This window comes from Lathamus discolor, chromosome 3 (genome assembly GCF_037157495.1).
Source record: "Lathamus discolor isolate bLatDis1 chromosome 3, bLatDis1.hap1, whole genome shotgun sequence".
NCBI classification, from domain to species: Eukaryota; Metazoa; Chordata; class Aves; order Psittaciformes; family Psittacidae; genus Lathamus; species Lathamus discolor.
The window spans coordinates 20826145-20846244 of NC_088886.1; the positions used below are offsets into that span (position 1 = coordinate 20826145).

Sequence of the window (20100 nt, forward strand, 5' to 3'; positions counted from 1 at the left end):
GCAACAGTCTCACAGAAATAATTAAGAGGAATGAAGTATGCTTATACTTGAGGAACTGCATTCTCAGCTGTACCCATACAAGAATAGAATTTAACTTTCCAGCCTGTTTGCCCCAGCAAAGGAACTCAAAGCTAGATTCTCATCTACCAGAACTCTCATCTAACATACTACCAAACACTGCAATGGATAATTTTCCCCATCATTACTACAAACTAAGAACAGCTTCATAGTTATGCAACTGCAGCAATTTTCCTTTCCCTTTCAACAAAGGAATCAAATGTGAGTCTGAGTTCCACCACTAAAAGCTCTTAATATTCCCAAGTCAGGGGGTAGCAATCAAAAAAGAACTTGGCTAAAACTAGAGGAGAAAAGGGGTCACATAATGATACATAGTAGAGGCAGACAGATTTCCTTTCCACTAGATTTTTTAATTTTTCACCAATGTAACAAAACCAAGGTAACCCAACAGACCATTACCCAAGCTGCATCAACAGCCCAAGCTAGCTTGTCTGCCCACCGCCCTACTTCCTCTCTCCCAGAAAGCCCAAACACATCACATAGGACAAATCCTAGGGTAAAAATTGAAAAGACAGTCTCTCTATAGAATGGACTGGGAGGAAAAGACAGACAAGTAACTTTCAGTTGATAACTTGTGTAACTGTCTCCACCAGTACAGGGATGACTTTCATACTGATCTAAGTCATAAACCAGTTCTAAAGAAAAGCTTTATTCTGTCTTCCAAATTTCAACACAAGCTTCTTCAATGTCAGCAGCAAATCAGGTTAATCCAATACCATGATACAGAGCTGCCAAAACATAAACAGCATATCAGCAACTTAAAAAGGAATCTTTTCTGTTCTGGCTGCTACAATTATCAGTAGAAGCAGCTATAACAAACCCAGGGAGCCAATTTTAGTACCTTTCATATGATAAAAGTTCCCTCAAATTAAAAACAACAAAAAACAAACCAAACAAAAAAAAAAACCCAAACAAAAAAACACAAAAACACACAACCACAAAACTCCCTCAACACCCCCCCCCCCAAAAAAAAAGCAAACAACTCCTAGGTATCTGAGACTTTTTGCTATGTAGCAAAATCTGACACTAGGAACAACAAGAATTTATTAGTTACAAACCATGAGTAGTTTCTCTGAATACCCCACCACACATACACCCAAGATGTGCACAGTTAAGCTCTGCATGTGACACCTCAATGACTGAAAGCTGACCACTGCACATAAAATTAAAAACCCCCATATACCCTGATTTCAATAAATAGAGGACAGTATGAATAATAATCAACTGAATAAAATATGGAACAAGTATGAACTTAAAAATACCCTGTTATCAGGGTGTACCTGAGTGGCCTCAAGTAACTAGTTTTAGTAGAAGGTGAGTAGCACAAGCCTAAAAGTTGTAGTGCTCCCTCTCCTTCAGGTACTTTCATTTGTTAGTAGCTTTGCCTTAATTTTTAAAGCGCATTACCAAGCTCACTCTGCACAGCAACTGTCTTTACTTGCAGCCACAAGAACTCAGTTGATTTTTCAAGAAATTTTCCCCAGATTAGGTCTGGATAGAAAAGCTACAAGCAATACCATCCTAAAAAAAAAAAAATAATACCATTACAGGGTAAAAATAGTTTGGAATAAAATTACTTCCAGAATATTTTGGCTAAGAGGTCCTGCTACAGTACCAAACTAGTAACATCCAAGGGAGCTGGACTTTGTTACACTGGTAGAAATCAACATCTAAACCAGGAAAAATACTCTCTAAACATTACAAAAGCATTTGAGTCTTTGCAAAGATCTTGTGCAACTATGGAGTTCAACCACAGGTATTTTCGATATTAAGAGTTAATCTGTACAAAAAGAGACCATCTATTACTATTTAAAGCTAAACTGAAGTTTGAAATAACATAAAATGCATCTCTTCTATACTAATTCTACTCTTTCTTCCTGTAAATGGTATTAGAGTCAGAACACTACTAGTCCAAAACAAATTTCCATTTTCATTTGTTTCATACTTTGAATCTTCAGAGTTCATCACTCCATTATTCCCCAACTACAACAGCAAGACCATTTTTAACATTTATTAAGATGCCAAGCCGAATGTTCAAAAGAAAATAACATTCTGAATCTTGTTCTGAGACATGACAACAGTAGGGCTTATAACACATTACACAAACAAATCAGTAGTCAACAAAAAACCCCACAGAAATTATGTTCCAGTTTTGCTTTTTAAAAACTGCAAATGGGGGAAGCTAGATTTTCAAAGACTTCCAATTAAAAGCACATCTGAAGTACCAGATGTGCTTAAGTATTAGCCCTAGCAGACTAGGCAAGATCAGTCAGCAGACCAGACTTCCACACCTTTTCTATGGTAAAGCAGCAAAATTTGCTAAAACCAGAAAAGCTGGACTCTTAATAAACCCCCCTCAAAAAACAAACCCTAAACACCAAAAAGAAGCCTACTTCATTTTTAGTGTGTTGAATTTGTATCTACCATAATATTAGATCTTTATCAGCTATCAGAATATATTCCCCTTAACACACATAAAAATCCCAGGAGAATTTTCTGAAAGTACCTGAAAGTGCACACACAGACACTAACTTCCATACTAGAGTTCACATTTGATAGCACAGCATTTCACAAAAGGGAAACAAAATTAAGCACATCAATTTCTGAAGACTGCCAGCAGCAGAGGCAGCTCTGCAATACACTACTAAGCACTAGAATTACAAACTGTCTTGGTTGCTCTTATAGTAAAATATAACTCAAAGTTATTCCTTAACTGAAAGCAGACACCATCACTGAGGCAGCTTTGATGCTTGTTATCACCAATGTTCAAGCATATTTTTGAAGGTCAGAAATCCTAATGGTAAAGACCTAAGGGGTTTTGTAGTACAGATTATCTAGCACATAAAAGACTGAATTTTTTTCTGCCAAAGCAGCAGCTTCAAAACCAGTACTAGCAATAGTATGACACTTCATGCAAGTACACAACTTTTAATCCACACACTGAGTAAATGATGGCATATTCCATTAGCATTGACACCATACACCAAAGTACAGCAAAAGAATCACGTGTAGCAATCTAGTCTTATGCCTACTAAACCTGAAGATGTTAACACTTTAACAACATCAGAGTGATATTCTCTTGGAGATAAAAACAATAAAATGAAAAAGCTTACTCGGGCTGCGAGACTGGAGGTATCTCTGAGGTAGGTGAACTGGAAGTGCTTTCAGTGCTTGCAACTATGCTGGATGAAGCTTCATTTAAATCTACTGAAGGTGGTGTCTCAGCTTCAGGCTGGCTTGCTTCACTCATTTCTGTAGTCTGTGGAAACATACATAAACATACATTTTTTCAAAACTTGAATAGGAAAAGCATTCATAAAAAAACACCTAGTATGGAATTTCAACAGTTTGATAATTCACATTTCTGTCAGAAATATGTTTTCTTCACAAACCTATATAGTATTCAGTGTTACTTTGTGACAGTTGCAACACTCTTCCATAGCCTGCAATAACAGTGCCAAAATATTAACTGGAGGAGGCATGTGCAACAGCTTCCTCAACCATTCTATAGAGAATGGCTACAAAGAAGCAAGCTCGAATATTTCAGTAACTGAAATACATGGTTGTATTTGCATGGTCCACTGCAATAAAACTCATTTACTATTTTCATCCTAAGCTTAATTTTAGGAAAGGCTTTCAATTTTTTCACTCCAATGGAGATACAAAATGATTTAGAAGTCTATTCCATGCTGTAACTGAACAAAGAGGTAAGTTGCTTATCACTTCCTAGAGGCCAGTAGTCTTACTTATTCTACGTCCAGTTTCCACAAGCTCTTGCACAGCACAATCAAAATAAGTCTAAATATGGAAAAGCACATAGCCACTGGAACAGGTCAGATTAACTCCTGCATAATAGAAAATACTATTACACAAGACCCTCTTGCCAATAGCTAGACTACTCAAAGTCATCTAACTGAACAAGAAGAGGTCTGGAACATTTTACTACAGAATTACACATTTAAGCCACAAAATATATATTCAGAAGTATGTCCTATGCATGTTGTCTTGTGATCTACAAAACAAAAATGTATCAAATAAATAATCTTTAACAGTGGGCTTTGTAATATTTAACACCAAACACTGACTTAATGGTATTAATAGCACATACAACTGAAATACAACCGTTTTTCCATTTTAACAAAGGAAATAAAAATAACAGAAGCCACTAAGGGTCAAAGCTAAAATGGACTGCTATGATCACCAAGTCTGATCTCTACAGAAGATGTCAGGCTTTTATGTTTTACTTTATGAAGAGATACCCATATCTATAATATTTTATATTTATTCAGTCAGTATTTAGTCAGAGATTTATTTAGTCAGTACCTACTGATTTATTTATTTATTTAAGATTTATTTAGTCAGTACCTACAAATATTAAGTTGCTCTTGTTATTACTTATGCACATGTGAAACGCAAGATCTATTAGCTCATACGTTTTCTCATTCATTGGAAACATGAGTCCAATGGCAAGCCTGGTGCAAGTGAAATGTGATAGATTGTCACTATAAGCTTGAGATAACCGAAGTGAAAGACTGAAATCCAAGAAGCATTTGAAGTGAATGAAATGAAAGTCTTGCCTGGACAGATTTTGTAAGGTCATCAAGTAGCTCTTCTGTAGCATAATTCCACATACTTGAGTCTGCATGCTCAGACCCCAGCCTGGGACCAGCTTCTTCCCCCTAGTATATTAAAGGTAAAACAACAAGAAGCATGCAGTAGCACAATGCCTTCTAGTAAGAACCTTTGATACAGACTTAATAACACTACCTTTACAAGCTACATGAATCTTCAGAGCCACTGCCCACAAGTGTTTAAAATATCTCATGTAGTATTTAAAACAAACACTACAGCAAGTCAAAACAACTCCATTAAACCTTCACAGGAAAGACCACTTCAGCATTGTCTTAAACTGTTCAGTGTGTGCTAAGGAAAATTAATCACTCTGCAGTGACTTCCCATGTTGAGAAACCCTCTACCTCCCTCCTTGCAGCCCAAAAAGCAGGGAGAAAGGGATAATCCTAAAATCACTTGCAACAGACAACCATTAAAAAATAATGCTTCACACATCTCGGTTATAGCAGTCTTGTCAGCAGAACTAGAATAATTCATAAGTCTGCTGTAACCTTCTGAAGCAAATTCCTCTTTTATAAATAAAGATTTACAATCAAGTGCAGTGAATTCACAAAGTAAAACAAAAGAATACACACTTAAGAAAAAAAAGTTTTAAAGCCACCAGACTCTAGAATAAAAATTTACTTGCTACTCAAACTTTTTTTTTTTTTAAAGTCATGACTACATCACACATTTTTGAGCAATACTTTAAGATACAGCAAGAAGCCTGGTAGAAATTTACACACCCCTCATTTTCTGTGGGTTATCTAAAACCCTATGGTCAAATATTGGAAGTTCAAATCCAAAACAGACACAAGATTACATGATCATTAATCACTTGAGAGAGTTAAGGCACACACTGAAAGAATAGGAGCTATGTATTTTAGCCGGCAAATCTTAGTGACAACAGCTAAGCAACATTTTTCCCCAAATATTATTGGCTCGCATGCTAGTCCCCAAGATTAAATACCATCAATGCCTTGAAGAGACAACTGATCTAACGAAAACTGATCAAGGGCTGCAAGACTGCTCTTTTTGAGGAGTACAACTGTGGCAGCCTAGTCAGGAGTAATAACACACATGCCTAAAATTTTTCATACACCCAAGAGATTTTTCTTTAATAAGTAAAAAGTACAGCATAATGTATGAGCTTTCATACCTTTGGGTTTAAATTTAGAAGGCTCCTTAACAATGCAGGCAAGTTAATAGAACAAAGGGAAGAATGCGCCAAAAAAGTAAGAAAACAGTGGCTTCCCAGTCTCCAAGCTTACTTGATCTTCCCAGTTTTGTTACATCAGCCATTAAATTTGAACAGGACATTTTTTCAGGCAGCCAGAAGAATGGTACTGAATGCTATCTGGCTGCACAAGCTGGCAAAAAAATACAACTACCCTAGATGGTGAAATGATTCAGACAGTGAAATACACTATTTAAAGTACTTTTTTTCTGGTCAGGCAGCTCTCCACCTAGGTAAACTAGAATACTCAACACATTTTCCAGGTTTGATGTGGCATATAAAAACCTTCTTGGAACAAAGACCATGATTAGCACTACTACTGACTGACGAACAAAATCAGAAGACCAATAACATCCATATTACCCATGCTTATTGTAGTCCTGATTCGTCACCTGTGTAAGTAAATGAATGAAATTACGACTCCCTGATATGACTCAACAGCCTGGGACCTCACTATGAAATTGCAATATGCAGAAACTTGTGATGAGTTAGTCAGGGTGGGACAAGTACACCCAATTCAACCTAAACTGCTGAGTAATGCAAATAAGGGACAAAATCTCATTTACTAGCATTTCATATATGTGCTTTAGCTTTGTGAATTTTCAAGTAGGAGGAAAACCAGAATAAATACTGACTTAAAAAAAAATAATCTTAAGTCTTCTATTTAGGATATCAATCATTTGCTCCCTGGGCTTTTAACACAACACAGGTGCAACTGGCATACTGTGGCCTAAACCTATCCCGGCCATCACCTCTTATCATTGTCTGTAGAGAGCCACATACACATATCCCTGATGACTTCTTCTAATATCTGGCACCCAAATAAACAAACTGAGTCACTATTATTAGCTTTACTATTTCATCTTACACACAGCCCCTCCCCCTCACCAACTGTCCAGCTGTACTGTCACACAGCTGCAAAAAACATGAAGAAAAAACAAAAACCTGGCACAGCATCATGGTTCACGGAACAACTGAATATATTAAAAATTCTGGCCAAGAAGACCCAGAATACGTGTCAATGGTTTTTATTATTTAATACCAAATCAGACTGAGCAGCTAATTAACATGTTTTAGTCAGCATACCTTTTCTTGGACGTTTTCATCATCATTTGTCAGGGCACAAGCATCACCTGAAGCATATTGCACTGTCGATGAAAGACTGTCTTTACAAAAGACATGCCAAACAGGAAGCCTATTTAATACAAAAAAAAACAACACCAGAGTCAAAGTCTTGACCTAAAATGAATAAAAAGTATTTTGAAATTCCCTCAGCATTGTCTCCCTCATCCTTTTTTCAGTTGTTCCCATGAGGTACCTAAAAAAATAAAAATATGCACGTACAGTTCATAGATACTCATTTATCAAGACTATTGGTGGACTTAAGAAATTAGTAGCAGAAAACAATGTAAATTTACTACTTCCGAGAAGATAAAAGTATCAGCAAAGCAATTACTGGGGTGATACCAGGTCACAAAATGGAAGCTGACACAAATTAATTAAGTTATTGCAAGTTAGGAAAAAACTGAATCAACTGTATCTTTTGCCATGTAGCAACAGGGTGTCATTAGCATTGATTATTACTAAGCAAAAACTAAAGCCACAGATTAAAAAAAAATAAATATTAAAGCTCCTTATTTCCCTGTATTTCCAGGTATCAGATGATACCCGAAAAATCTTGTAAGGTCAGCATCAAGCACATTTAATTAGACAAAATAAGTGTATTAAACAAAAGGCCCATGCAAAACCCAATGAAAGTGTAGATACAAATGGCAAAATGGGTGCTTGCTTTAACTACAACCTCCAGAGATCTGTTTGTATTTTCAACTCTGAACAGTTTTGCTCCTCAGTAGAAACTGATTTATTTCCATAGAAAAGCAGCCAACATCTATACAAATACATCTGAACAGCATCTTTTATTGCTTAGAGTGCATGGCCCCTTTACATACTAGATAGTACCTGTGCAGCAAACCACTAGGTTTGGAGGCCCAAAAGCCAGAAAAGGTCTTCATGCAGACTTCAAATAAGTCCTGCAAAATGCTATGCAAATTGAGCTTTAAGTGGAGTTTTCAACAATACTTGAATATCAGCACCACCCACCACTTTAAAACCAAGCATTTTTCCAGGAAATACTGTTTACATGACATCCAGGTGGTATGTATGACCCTGTGTGATTTCTCACAAATGTTACTCTGAACCCTGAAAAAAGACCCCCCTCCTCCCAAGAGGGGACATATATATAAGTATACAATAAATGTGGATATAGCAACCTACAAGTTTTGAAAAACTAAAACACAGCCTTAACAGTAACAGTAGTAAGAATATTAGGTCAGGATTGACTTATACAACTTGATCATTCTAGTGTTTAGAATTTCAACGACCACCTGTCTTAAAAACTTGAAGACCTTTATTGGGAACTATAAGCAGCAGATATTGGCACAACAGACCACTGAAATGGTACTAAATTATAGAGAAGGAATGATACCATTGTCTGTGAATCAGCATTTTAAAACAAGGTGTATTTTCACAACCAAGTTAATAACTACTTTAGCACTTGCCATCAAGAAAAGCACTTAACACAAAAGGCATACATTTCTTGCCTTAATATACTGATACTATAATACAACTGATCATTCTTTAGTAATGAGTGGTGTCCCTCAGATACCAGTGCTGGGACCGGTCTTGTTCAACATCTTTGTCGGTGACATGGGCAGTGGGATTGAGTGCACCCTCAGCAAGTTTGCCGGCAACACCAAACTGCATGGTTAGGTTGATACGCTGGAGGGAAGGGATGCCATCCAGAGGGACCTCAACACACTTGTGAGGTGGGCTGATGCCAACATTATTAAGTCTAACCACACCAAGTGCAAGGTCCTACACCTGGGTCGGAGCAATCCCAGGCACAGCTACAGGTTGGGCAGAGAAGAGATTCAGAGCAGCCCTACAGAGAAGGACTGAGGGGTGCTGGTCGATGAGAAAATGAACATGAGCCGGCTGCAGTGTGCGCTTGCAGCCCAGAAAGCCAACCGTATCCTGGGCTGCATCAAAAGGAGCGTGACCAGCAGGTCAAAGGAGGTGATCCTGACCCTTTCCTCTGCTCTTGTGAGAGCTCGCCTGGAGTATTGTGTGCAGTTCTGGTGTCCTCAACATAAAAAGGACATGGAACTGCTGGAACAAGTCCAGAGGAGGGCCATGAGGATGATCAGGGGACTGGAGCAACTTCCGTATGAAGACAGGCTGAGAAAGTTGGGGCTGTTCAGCCTGGAGAAAAGAAACTGTGTGGAGACCTAATAGCAGCTTTCCAGTATCTGAAGGGGGCCTATAGGGATGCTGGGGAGGGACTCTTCATTAGAGACTGTAGTGACAGGACAAGGGGTAATGGGTTAAAACTTAAACAGGGGAAGTTTAGATTAGGTATAAGGAAGAAATTCTTTACTGTGAGGGTGGTGAGGCACTGGAATGGGCTGCCCAGGGAGGTTGTGAATGCTCCATCCCTGGCAGTGTTTAAGGCCAGGTTGGACAAAGCCTTGGGTGGCATGGTTTAGTGTAAGGTGTCCCTTCCCATTGCAGAGGGGTTGGAACTAGGTGATCTCAAGGTCCTTTCCAACCCTAACTGTTCTATGATTCTATACAGCTTTTAGAAGAATACAGTTTAATAACTCATAAATTTAAGCTATTCCAACATAATCTGTGTCCAATATCCAATTTGTTTATTCCCAGAAATTCTCCTGTATATACTCCCCAACTCAACCATGATGCCTTAAGTCTCTCAAAAAGCCCTATGAGCAAGCGAGGGGACTGAAAATTCATTTTGTACATATGTTCATGCATGCACCCACAGGAAAAGCTGAGCCCTACTATTACAGAGGATGCAGCAGGCAGGATTTATCATTCAACTGCTGCCATCAAGCTCTGTCAAAGCCTTAAAAACACAGACACAGCATGCAAGGCCACATGAGACCAGTTATTCTGTGAGAAATCAAATTAATCACATTATCAGGACACCGCAATTCTTTTTTCTTCTTTCAGCATTCTGCATATTCAACAGGCATTTTTTATTTTTAGCCACAGGCTGACAAATTATACAGCCCATCATAACAGAGAACTGCCAAATGGCACAGCACCTCTGTTAAATATTTCTCCATATGCAGAAAGACAACAAACAAAAACATGTTAATTTACAGAGAACAGAATTCCCCTTGAGTTTAGTAAACTTGCACAATATGTCAAGGACAGGCTGGATGGGGCTTTGAGCAACGTGCCCTCAGTCGGGGGTTTGGAACTAGATGATCTTTAAGATCTCTTCTAACCTTCTACGATTCTATGTCCAGTAACAGCACAGCAACTTCTGTACCTGTAGATATTAATACATCCATCCCTTTTTCATTACTAAAGAGTAGTATTTTAATGCTGACTTGAAAGTGAGCAGGCAGATCTAATGCCCAAATGGTACTGGAGATTAGTCACTAGATATACTGTCTCAGGTACAAGGTAACGACGTAACAGTGCAGAGGTACTTCAAGAAAGCTTTCCAAACACTTAACCAACAGTTAGTGACTTACATGTATACAGAAGTTTTCAATAGTTCAGTTTTTCTTAAGTATGACTCAAAATAGCAGCTGCTATTAAATCTCATAAAGAACAAAGAAATTCAAGCACGAGTCTTTTAGCATCATTATTAATGCTATTTTCTCTAACACACCATGAATCCTTCAGCTTGATATGCACAAAAGCAAAACATGCAAGCCCAGACAGAAATGTAGGAAGGAATCTTCACTCTTCACAGGGCACGTACATACCGTGGCTCTCTACTGAAGCAGAAAGTCTGCTCGCCCCTATCCAAGTGGTACTGTACACTTATTGCTGCACAAATTGGCTATGGTCTACTGATGGCTCTTAGGCTTTTGAGAAAAAACGCACTGAAATCTAAAAGTGCAGGTGGTTCTGAAATTGCAGTGTAGGTTTCTTGTGAAAGACTGTCCAGTTCTGATTTGGCTCAAACTCTTAAGTAATTGTGAAGGAGGCAGCAGAAGACTATCAGAGATAGTGAAGCTTTTGATAACTGGTTTGACAAGCATAAAAACTGTGGTAAGAAAAAAAAATTATCATACAAGTTACAGCTGACAAAAATTCAAATTAGAGGTAAGAGTCATTCTATTTGACCTTCCCAGAGAAAAACAGGTTAAGCTTTCCTTTCCAAAGACTTCAATACACAAACAGACACACAAAATATGCAATTCAAACACATCTGTTCACTATACTATTCAAGAGTTTTCTTGAACTCTCTCCAAACAAGAGAGGCAATCTGGGCACTAAGGAATGAACAGTTCAAAACAGTTCACTATTGACAGCTGTGGGAGAGAATTTTAAGGAAAGGGAAAGTAAAGAGGAAGCTACCACCAGCATATTACCAAGCCCTTCTGGAAGGCACAGGAGACAGTCTCTCTCTGCAGGACAATCACTGACACTTTCTGCACCTCTCTGAGGGCTGTATTACCAACAGGTGCAGATGCACCAGTGGCCAGTAGCTAAGAGAGAAGGAAGATGTCACCGTCCCTGACATATGACAGTTCTCTAGTGAAAATATTCATAGAATCAGTTCAGAATAGGCTTCTGGAAGAGATGGAGGGTGGGGTTTGGACCTAGGGAGCACAAGGCCAACGGAGCAAGCCTATTAATAGCAGAGAGGCACCTATTTGTTGGTTGAAGCTTCTCAATTATAGAATAATTTATTTCTGATTAATCACATAAAAAATGAGAGAAGTTGTGAAAGAACAAGGAGTCAGAAAAATATCTTCTGCTTTGAAGAAGTGTTACAGGTCTGTGACTACTATCACTAGTCTGTTAAAGAAAAAAAGGCTCTGTATAAACAAGGAGCTCAGCAGACCCACAACCAAACTCTCCAGTCAGCAGTAAACAGCCTTCCAGATACTGCAAATACAGCAGAAACAGCAAAAGGAGGAAACCTTCACCCTCTCCCTAGTAATTTGATGGAATCAATATTTCTCTCAGAACAGTTCAGCAAGAGGGACTTGCATTTAAGAAGGCCTGCAGAACAAAGTAGATCTCTCAGAAAATGAAGACCGGGTTTTTATGGCAGCATTATTTCAACCAGTCAAAGAAAAAAGCTATTTGCAAGCCACTGACTGCTTTAGTACAATCCCCCTAGACACAACATTCATTTCTGCACATGAAGTGGAAATAAGTGTTGATAAATGCAGTGAAGAATCATTAATCTTCCTTAATCCTGATTTTAAAACAAACAATACCAACAAACACCCCACACGATTTAGAAGCATTTATTACCCCAGAAGAGCAGCATGCATTACTAAGATAAAAGTTATGATGGATCTTTAAGGGGAAAAGCTGAAAATTAGATCCACAGATCTAGCTTAACCAAGGCTGCTGCCAGCAAGGCACTGATACTGTCTCATTTCCTACCACTACCCACCAGCTTTATTCATGGAGGGGGGGAGGGACAGGAAGACTGGACAGGGACAGGACCACCACCACCCCAAAACCAAACAAAAAAACCCAGAACAACAACAACAAAAAAACCCACAAAAAAAACCCAAAAAACAAAACCAAAGAACAAACCAAAACAACACAAACTCCCCAAACCCAGCACACAAAAACACAACCCCAAACCAGCTGAAGTTGGAGGTTTTTTTGCAAATCCTTTACCCATCCATTGTACTTTGCAATTAATTTAGGGGTTTAATAACTTCCCCAATCCCTGCAAAGAATGTGCTCTCCAAACTGTCTCCCAACTGGACTCGGACACACAAAAAATAGACAGTTACTTCACTTATTCAGAGGAGCCCAAAACAAAGATACTTCTGACACCACTGAATTCCACAGCTTCAGACAATAAGATTCCAACCATCAGTATAAAACACAGCTTTCAGCACTTTAAATGCATTAGCATGCAAAGACCACAAAACAAGGTTACTTTATCAGATTTAACCCATTTACTGCCTGAAGGGGTAGTCCTGCATTCCACCCTCAGCCACATAATTCTCTGCAATCCTGATCTGATCTAGTGACTGTGGACACTTTTAATGTGTAAAAAGAAAGTCTGCTTTGAGCTAGTGTATACTCAGATATAAAAATTGAAGATAGAAGGAGAACATATCACTGTCCATGACGTTCCCGTGTTTCCTAAGTTAAACAATGGAAATCAAGGTCAAGGACTAACAGTGGAAAACCCCTTCATGCCTTTCTTACAGTGCTACCAATATTACTCTAATCCTATGCTAGAAAAGGCTATTATCTCAATAGCCACCTTCACAGCACCATAACTGTATAGTTTTGGCACAGCACCCATGATAGACAACAGCCTATATTAGATGCATGCTGCAAGGTAACACTGGAACACATACTTTCTTGGAGCATCCAGGTAGCCTATTTCAGAAATCACAGACAAAAATTACAAACCCTAACCTTTGAAAGGTGTTCATCTGGAAGTGCTCAAAGTGATTATAAGTTCCTAGTAGCTCTCAGTAACAGGCTTCTGTATTACTGCACTGAAGATCACAGCTTAAGAGAATCTCCCTGCATGGTGAGGCTCTAGTTATCTTTAATGCAAGAGGTTTGGGAAAACAACTCATTCTGGAAAAAGACAGTAAAGCCTGACATTAACCACAAAAACTACAGGAAAACAGTAGAATAACTATGAACTGTGATTAAACTTAAGGATTTTAGAGTCTTTAGTAATGTCTGACTTACACACTTTTGAGTATTTCCCTCATTGCTTAAATTCATAAGCTTATCTACACAGCCACAATATCACAACAGCAGGCTCAGAATCATCATCAGCTGCTCTGCACCAACTTCCCATGTAAAAAGCCCCTGTGAGTGCAACACAGTTTAATACAGTGCCAATGAGTGGAATGTCAGCATAAACTTCACAACACAAATTTTGCCCTAGATCATTCTAAAGTTGCTATCAGCTAACTCCCAGGCATTTTGTCATGTATTTTTAATAGGCTTCTTACCTTTAAAGTATTTTAAAAATATCTTGATTGTCATTCCAAAACTCAATCAAGCCAAGAAGGTTCCTTTGAGCACCTAAGCTAATTTTGAACTACTAGAACCTTTTACTGATACTCCAATCCGGTTGAAGTCATCTCTATACCAACATTTTCACTCACCCAAGCAGATGTTCTCCACACTAGCTTTGGGATCAGTCTGTTGTACCAGCTCAGTATTTTCACCAAGAATTACAAGAAAAGCTTTTAGAGTATTACTCTGTTGTCAGCCAAAAGTTTTCATGCACAGAAAAAAACACCCTCTTCAGGCAAATAGCTGTAGCACCTCCAGGTGTTAACCTGATAAAAAAATTTCATAACCTGCCTTTGAAAGCAGCACAGAATTTACAAGTGGAAAACAACTAACAACAGGTTAGAGAAAAACATTTCAGAAAAACTTGAAATTAAGTGCATAAGTGAGGCACATTTCATTGCAACAGGCAGAGTCTTGTGCACCAACACAGCAACCTCATGAGGGGGCACATGCCACTTTAGCACACTACTAGCGTAACAAACATGAAGTTTCTAGGACAAGTATTTTAGAAGATACTGCATGAAAACACTGATTTTAAAATCATTTTAGAAGCTAAATATTCAATAACTGAACCAAGCATTTGTTTCGCGGAAGACACCAGAGCCCCTGCTTGCATACAATACTTCAACTTGAGCAGGCTACAAGCTAGGCATGTTCAAATTTGACTGAGTCCAAGAGTTCCAGTGCAGCTTTTGTCCCAACCTTAACTACAGAGCTTCCAAACAAGACACTTCCAAACAAGATACTCCATATCTAAGAACATGGTTTTAATTCTAAAATCAGATGCCTGGAACAAAAGTTTATATGAGCAGTGCCTAAATCACATTATTCCTTTCTACCATAAAACTAAGCACCCTGTGTGTGTATTTCAGTATCAGCCTTCTGAAGAGACTAAAGTAACTACACAAGAGGAGAATCGCCATATAAAATTCTCAGCATCATTACTAACAAGTTACAGTACCAGGTCTATTGAGATCATCAGGGCACTCTCTTGCAAAGATTCTACTCTGCTGAAAAGAGGATGTCTGTGATAACAGGCATGTTACACTGGCACACAAGCCTCTCACACCCCAACTCTACCACTCAACACCTTTGTTATTAACGGACGCAAGCTTAAGGTTTAAGCCAAAAGCCAGTAATAAGCACCTAAGTTTCCTATTAGCAAACCCTTTCTTTCAGTGATCTCTAATCTGGTTTGCAAGGCTTTTGCCTGTGCAGGATAGGAGCAGCAAAATAAACACTAGTGATGTATAACAATGCCAGTATAGCCCTGCTTTTTTTACAGCTACTCTTGCATTGCAGAAGCTTTCAACAAGCACACCTTCAAAAATGTAGAACATTGTAACACAAAGCAAAACCAGATACATTTTATCTCCTTAACATTCACATAAATCTTCACATAAATAGGTAGAAATACAAAGCAATATCAAAATCTGCCCCCTTTCAATGCAGTTGTATCTGGACTTTATTCCTGGCTATGCCACTGACCCAATCTGACCTTCACAATTTTCAGGGTACACTCATTTCAGAGTCAGAGGTACTAGACCAGGGGTTTTCCATCAGGAACAGCTGCTCAGCCACTTTGATACAAGTCATGCTTTACTGATGCAGCACATTCACAGTGTAACAATTAAAGCATTCCAGGGTACACACGTGCTTATACCCATCTTTCTTTTATGCAAGAGTTGTAAAACTGAGAATGATAAAAGAATTCATAAAAGCTAAGTAGACCAGGATACACAATGCACTTTCTGGGAGAGAGTAAATCAGAAAGACAAATTACTGTATGTAGTATTTCTTTACTAGACTCATAGCTAACTCTTTGAAAGTGCAGCTTATGGCAAAACAGAAGCTGATGTCAGAAAAATTTTTACAGGTTATGCTTCAAACAACTGTCACAGCTAGTCTCAATTCAGATAGTACTAGTATCCCTATAAGCTTCTAAACCTGTTCCACTTGCTCAGCTCTGTATATTGTCAACCTACAAAGCACTACAAGTTTTAAAAGTATTTTTTGCATTGTATCATCCACACAAAGGGATTAACTGAAGCATAAAGCCATGTCCGTAAATTCAGGACAACAGGAGTTATTTCTTATGCACAGTCAAAGCTCCAGTCTGCACAGATAGGTATTATTTTTAGAGCACTACATTCCTAAGCCTTACCTTCATCAAAAGCATTTCTCTAAAGCCATGAAGCCATCCTGCATTTTTGAACAACTTGAAACAACCTTGCTGGCTCCCAGGCTGTAGCTTCAGAAAGCCTCAAGTACCAGTAACTCTCAGGTCCTGCACTCCCAAAGAGCATCATATTGCCTTTATTGCAAAGACATCAGTTAACAAACCCCCAAACACAAGGTTCTGGGACTTTTTTAGGTTTTGCAATACACAGTCACATTTTTAACTAAAAGGTAAGAGTCAAAAGAGCCCCAAGAGTGTTCTTTCAACAATTCTGGTTTCCCTGCTTTTTTGCTTCTTACTATTCCGTTGACCACTAGTTTTACGTATAAAAGCACTTCTCTCCTGCCACCATTAAATCCTTTGAAGATGACTTTTCAAATTTAGTTGTGGGACAAACATATTTCAAGACATGTCAACATTTATAACACAAAGCCTCCATTTACTAGTTAAAGATTCTTAACTGCTTATGTAAACAAAGCTGCTGATTTTCTTTTTAGGAAAGGAAAAGTTAAATACATCACAGCTTATCATGCTACACAGTCCAGCAACAATGCCAGAATTAATAGATCTCAAGACTTTCCAACTACAACTCTAACATGGCTACTGAAATTAAAGCATGTCACAATGCCAGCATGCAGAAGATTTTAAACTCTCTAATGTGAATTCATATTTGGACACCAAACTAGGCAACTAGAGCTTGTACTGCTCCCAAGGTCTATTGGCTCTCTAATCAAAAGCAGCCAGTGTGTGCAGGGTGAACACTCAAGCTGAACTTATTTTTAAAATAGTAAAAGGTTTGCGATACTCTAGTGCAAGCTCTAAGATCAGTTAAGAGAGTGCTTTAAAGAGCTATCTCCGAGTTAGCTGAACATGACAATCCTTTATCAATATGGAATATGTGCCTGAACTTTTTCTTTAGCTGAACAGTTCCGTTAAAACAGCAGACTAAGAACACAGCAACAAAAAAATTACTCTGACCACTATCATTAAGCTGAGAACACCTTCATTTACAAATTACCTCGAGGCTGAAACAGATTATCTGCCTTCAAGACAGAGTCAGAAAGAAAAAGAACTGTTTTCCTAATAAGAATCCCAACTATACAAGTAGAACCTTTCATGAGAAGAAATTTAGTTGGCCAAGAAGTTGAAAGCTGTCTAAAACAGTCTGGCAGGTTCACAGCTCACTGAAAAAAGTTCTAGCCATATAAGTGCGATTAAAATTTTTCCAAATGGAAACACAGCAACAGAGTTTTCAAGCACTTTCTGGACTCATTGTTTTGTCTCCTAAGGACAAAAATGTGATGATACAAACCTAATTTGCTCCAGGACTGTCTGAACCCAGTAATGCAACTGTCAGCACCCGATTTGCAACTGATTTTGTACAAAGAGATAATTGAACTCCCCCTTCTTCATCCAACTGGAATTAAATGTAAAACAACCTAAACCTTAAAGATTATTTCCTTTATTTTTTTAATAGACTATTTAAGCATTTTAAAGGAAATGTATTAAAAGTAATATACCGGACACACAATTATCTCTAGCAACTACTGCTGTTCTGTTTTCCGTATTTGTAGTTTGCTGTTCAAACTGTTTCTCAAACAGTGAGTCAGTGTTCAAAGGAGGCCAAAGTTTAAGATACTTACAACCTACATTACAGAAATATATTCTCTTAATATTTGTGTTGTAATAAGTACTATCTTTTAAGGCAGTTTGAAAAGAAAGTAAACAGAAGATGCTGGAACAAGGTAATCACTATGAAAACACTCAAACACATAACCAAAGCAAAAATGAAAAGGCTCATTGGCTTTAACATGACTCCAGCCAGTTGCAGAAAACCGGTTTCAAGACTAAGGCAACTTGATGTTTAAGAGAACACAGTCAGAGTTCAGCCTGAAATTGGAAAAGCAAGTAAATCATATAGCTAGAAGCACCAAGTGGCAACAAAATACTCATACAGAAGCATACAGAATAACTCCGAACCGTTGATATCTAATGACGATCTCTACATCTGACAGCACTTGTTTTCAAGAGCACAGTACATGACCGGCATTCACATCCCCGGGAGCAACCCTCCCAAAAGCTGTTACCTGCCTTTCCCCTAACGCACCACCACGTGCTGCCAGCACCTGAACGCGTTCTCGTTTTTCCGAAAAGAGGCACCTTCCTTTCCCCAGTGGCACCATCTCCGCTTCCACCTCCCACCCCGTGCGTCTCCGGCCATTAGCCCTCAGCATCCCGACCAAGGCGCTCTCCCCGCCGGAGCTGAGACAGAAAAAGGCTCCCCAGGCTGGACACCGTGAGCAAACCGAGGTCCCCGGGCTGCCGGAGAAGACGGCAGCGGCAGGGCTGCAGGCAGGCCCGGCAGCGGGGTCCCCCACCTCTGCCCTCTCAGCTTGCTCCGAGCAGCAGGACACCCTCGCCCCGGGAGGCCTCGGAGGAGCCTCCCCGCCGTGAGGGAGAGGGCCCGCGGAGGGGCTGGGACTCACCAGAGCAGGGCGCAGAGGAAGAGGCAGGAGCCCAGGGCCAGGAGCCGGCGGGGCGGCTCCCTCATCGTCTCCCCCGTCTACCTGCCGCGGCCGGGAAGCGGCGGCGCATCCTCCCCGGCAGAGGGACCGCGGGAGAAGCGCGAGCGGCGCCGGCCGCTAAAGAGGAACGACCGTTGGGGCGGCCCCTCCCCCACGCGACGCACGGCAGCGCGAGCGAGCGCAGCCGTTACCGCCCGCCGGACCGGGCCCCTCCCCCCGCCCCTTATCCCTTCACGCGCTGAGCTGGAAGGATACGCGTCATCCATTACGACATCTCGCCACACCCCCTCGCTCCATCGCAACCAATGGCCTGCGTGTCCTGGGGTGGCTACGCCCCCAAACCCCGGTTGACAACGGGGATTGGCTTCTCCCGTCCAGCGCAGGGACGAATGAAGAGAGCCGCCTTCCCTTTCCCCGCCCTCCCAAGGACCCCTCTGAGGTGTCCGTGTCAAACAGGACCTTAAAGGGAAATGGCCATAGTAATAAACGACGGCTAGCAGCAAAGTCTGAGGCCGAGATGCACGCGAGGAACGCCATTATTTCCAGTGCGAGGGACGTTTTAAGCAACGGCTTTCCGACGTGACACCTTATAACATGTATTTTTTAAATCGGGCTTCTTCACTTGTTGCCCCGCAGAGCCGAGCGCTGATTGGTGTCGCTTAAGGCCCCCAGCGGAAGCACTGTCGCTGCGTGCTCGCGGACCGGACGCGGTTTGCGGGGGCTGCTGGGAGCTGTAGTTCCGGGCCGGAAGGCTGTGCGGCGGGGTCTGCTGCTGCGAGCGGGTGCCCGGCAGCCATTTTGTGGGCGGTCTGCGGGAGCCCGTGAGGAGCAGTTGGGCTCGGGCTTCACCCACTGACAGCCGCATGGCAGCCGCGCTCGAGTCTGTAGGCACAGGTGGTGCCAGAGAAGTGTTTAAAGTGGTTTTGTGCCTATTCATTCATTGCAGGAGCAAGAGCCAAGCCGGAGTTTGCCTGGCAGCTCCTCAGGTGTGTCCTGAGGCCCACAAGGGAAGTGCCTGGGACCTGGCAGCCTGGCCAAGCCCTGCTGGCCCAGCTTCTCTCCCTAGTGCAGCAGCTGTCTGCACAGAACTCCCTTGTTTCCCTGCCTGCACTGCCTTCTGATGGCTGGGGCTTGCGGAGCACCGCTGGGAGATGCAGGCCCAGCAGCTGTGAGCGTGACCTCAGCAGCTGGGTGCCCGTGCCCAATGTGGGACAGAGGAGAGGTGCAGGCACGTTTGGGTAGACAGTTACCAAAACGTTAGGGATTTTGTAGATAGCCAGGCCTAAATCTGAAGCAAGGTGTTCTAAAATGGGCTTTTCACTGAGCTATGGTAGCCAGGAAAACCATCCTTGCAGTTTACTGTCACCAAAAAATGGCTCAGGATTGGGGCTCTTGCTGCCACAGCA

At 40.6% G+C, this 20100-nt stretch overlaps 1 protein-coding gene across 5 annotated transcripts in view; it reads right to left on the bottom strand.

Annotated features, from left to right (window-relative positions):
- SUCO (SUN domain containing ossification factor) overlaps positions 1 to 18897 on the bottom strand; it is a 39926-nt gene extending 21029 nt beyond the window's left edge. For all 5 annotated transcript variants that reach the window (XM_065673951.1, XM_065673950.1, XM_065673949.1 and 2 more), the window contains exons 1-4: positions 18656 to 18897; positions 7013 to 7121; positions 4656 to 4757; positions 3192 to 3337 (exon numbers count right to left, since the gene is read on the bottom strand). In XM_065673951.1, the coding sequence (XP_065530023.1) occupies positions 3192 to 3337; positions 4656 to 4757; positions 7013 to 7121; positions 18656 to 18720 (422 nt within the window). In that variant the 5' untranslated portion in view covers positions 18721 to 18897. The remainder of the gene's footprint in view (positions 1 to 3191; positions 3338 to 4655; positions 4758 to 7012; positions 7122 to 18655) is intronic.
- Positions 18898 to 20100: the final 1203 nt, after the last annotated feature.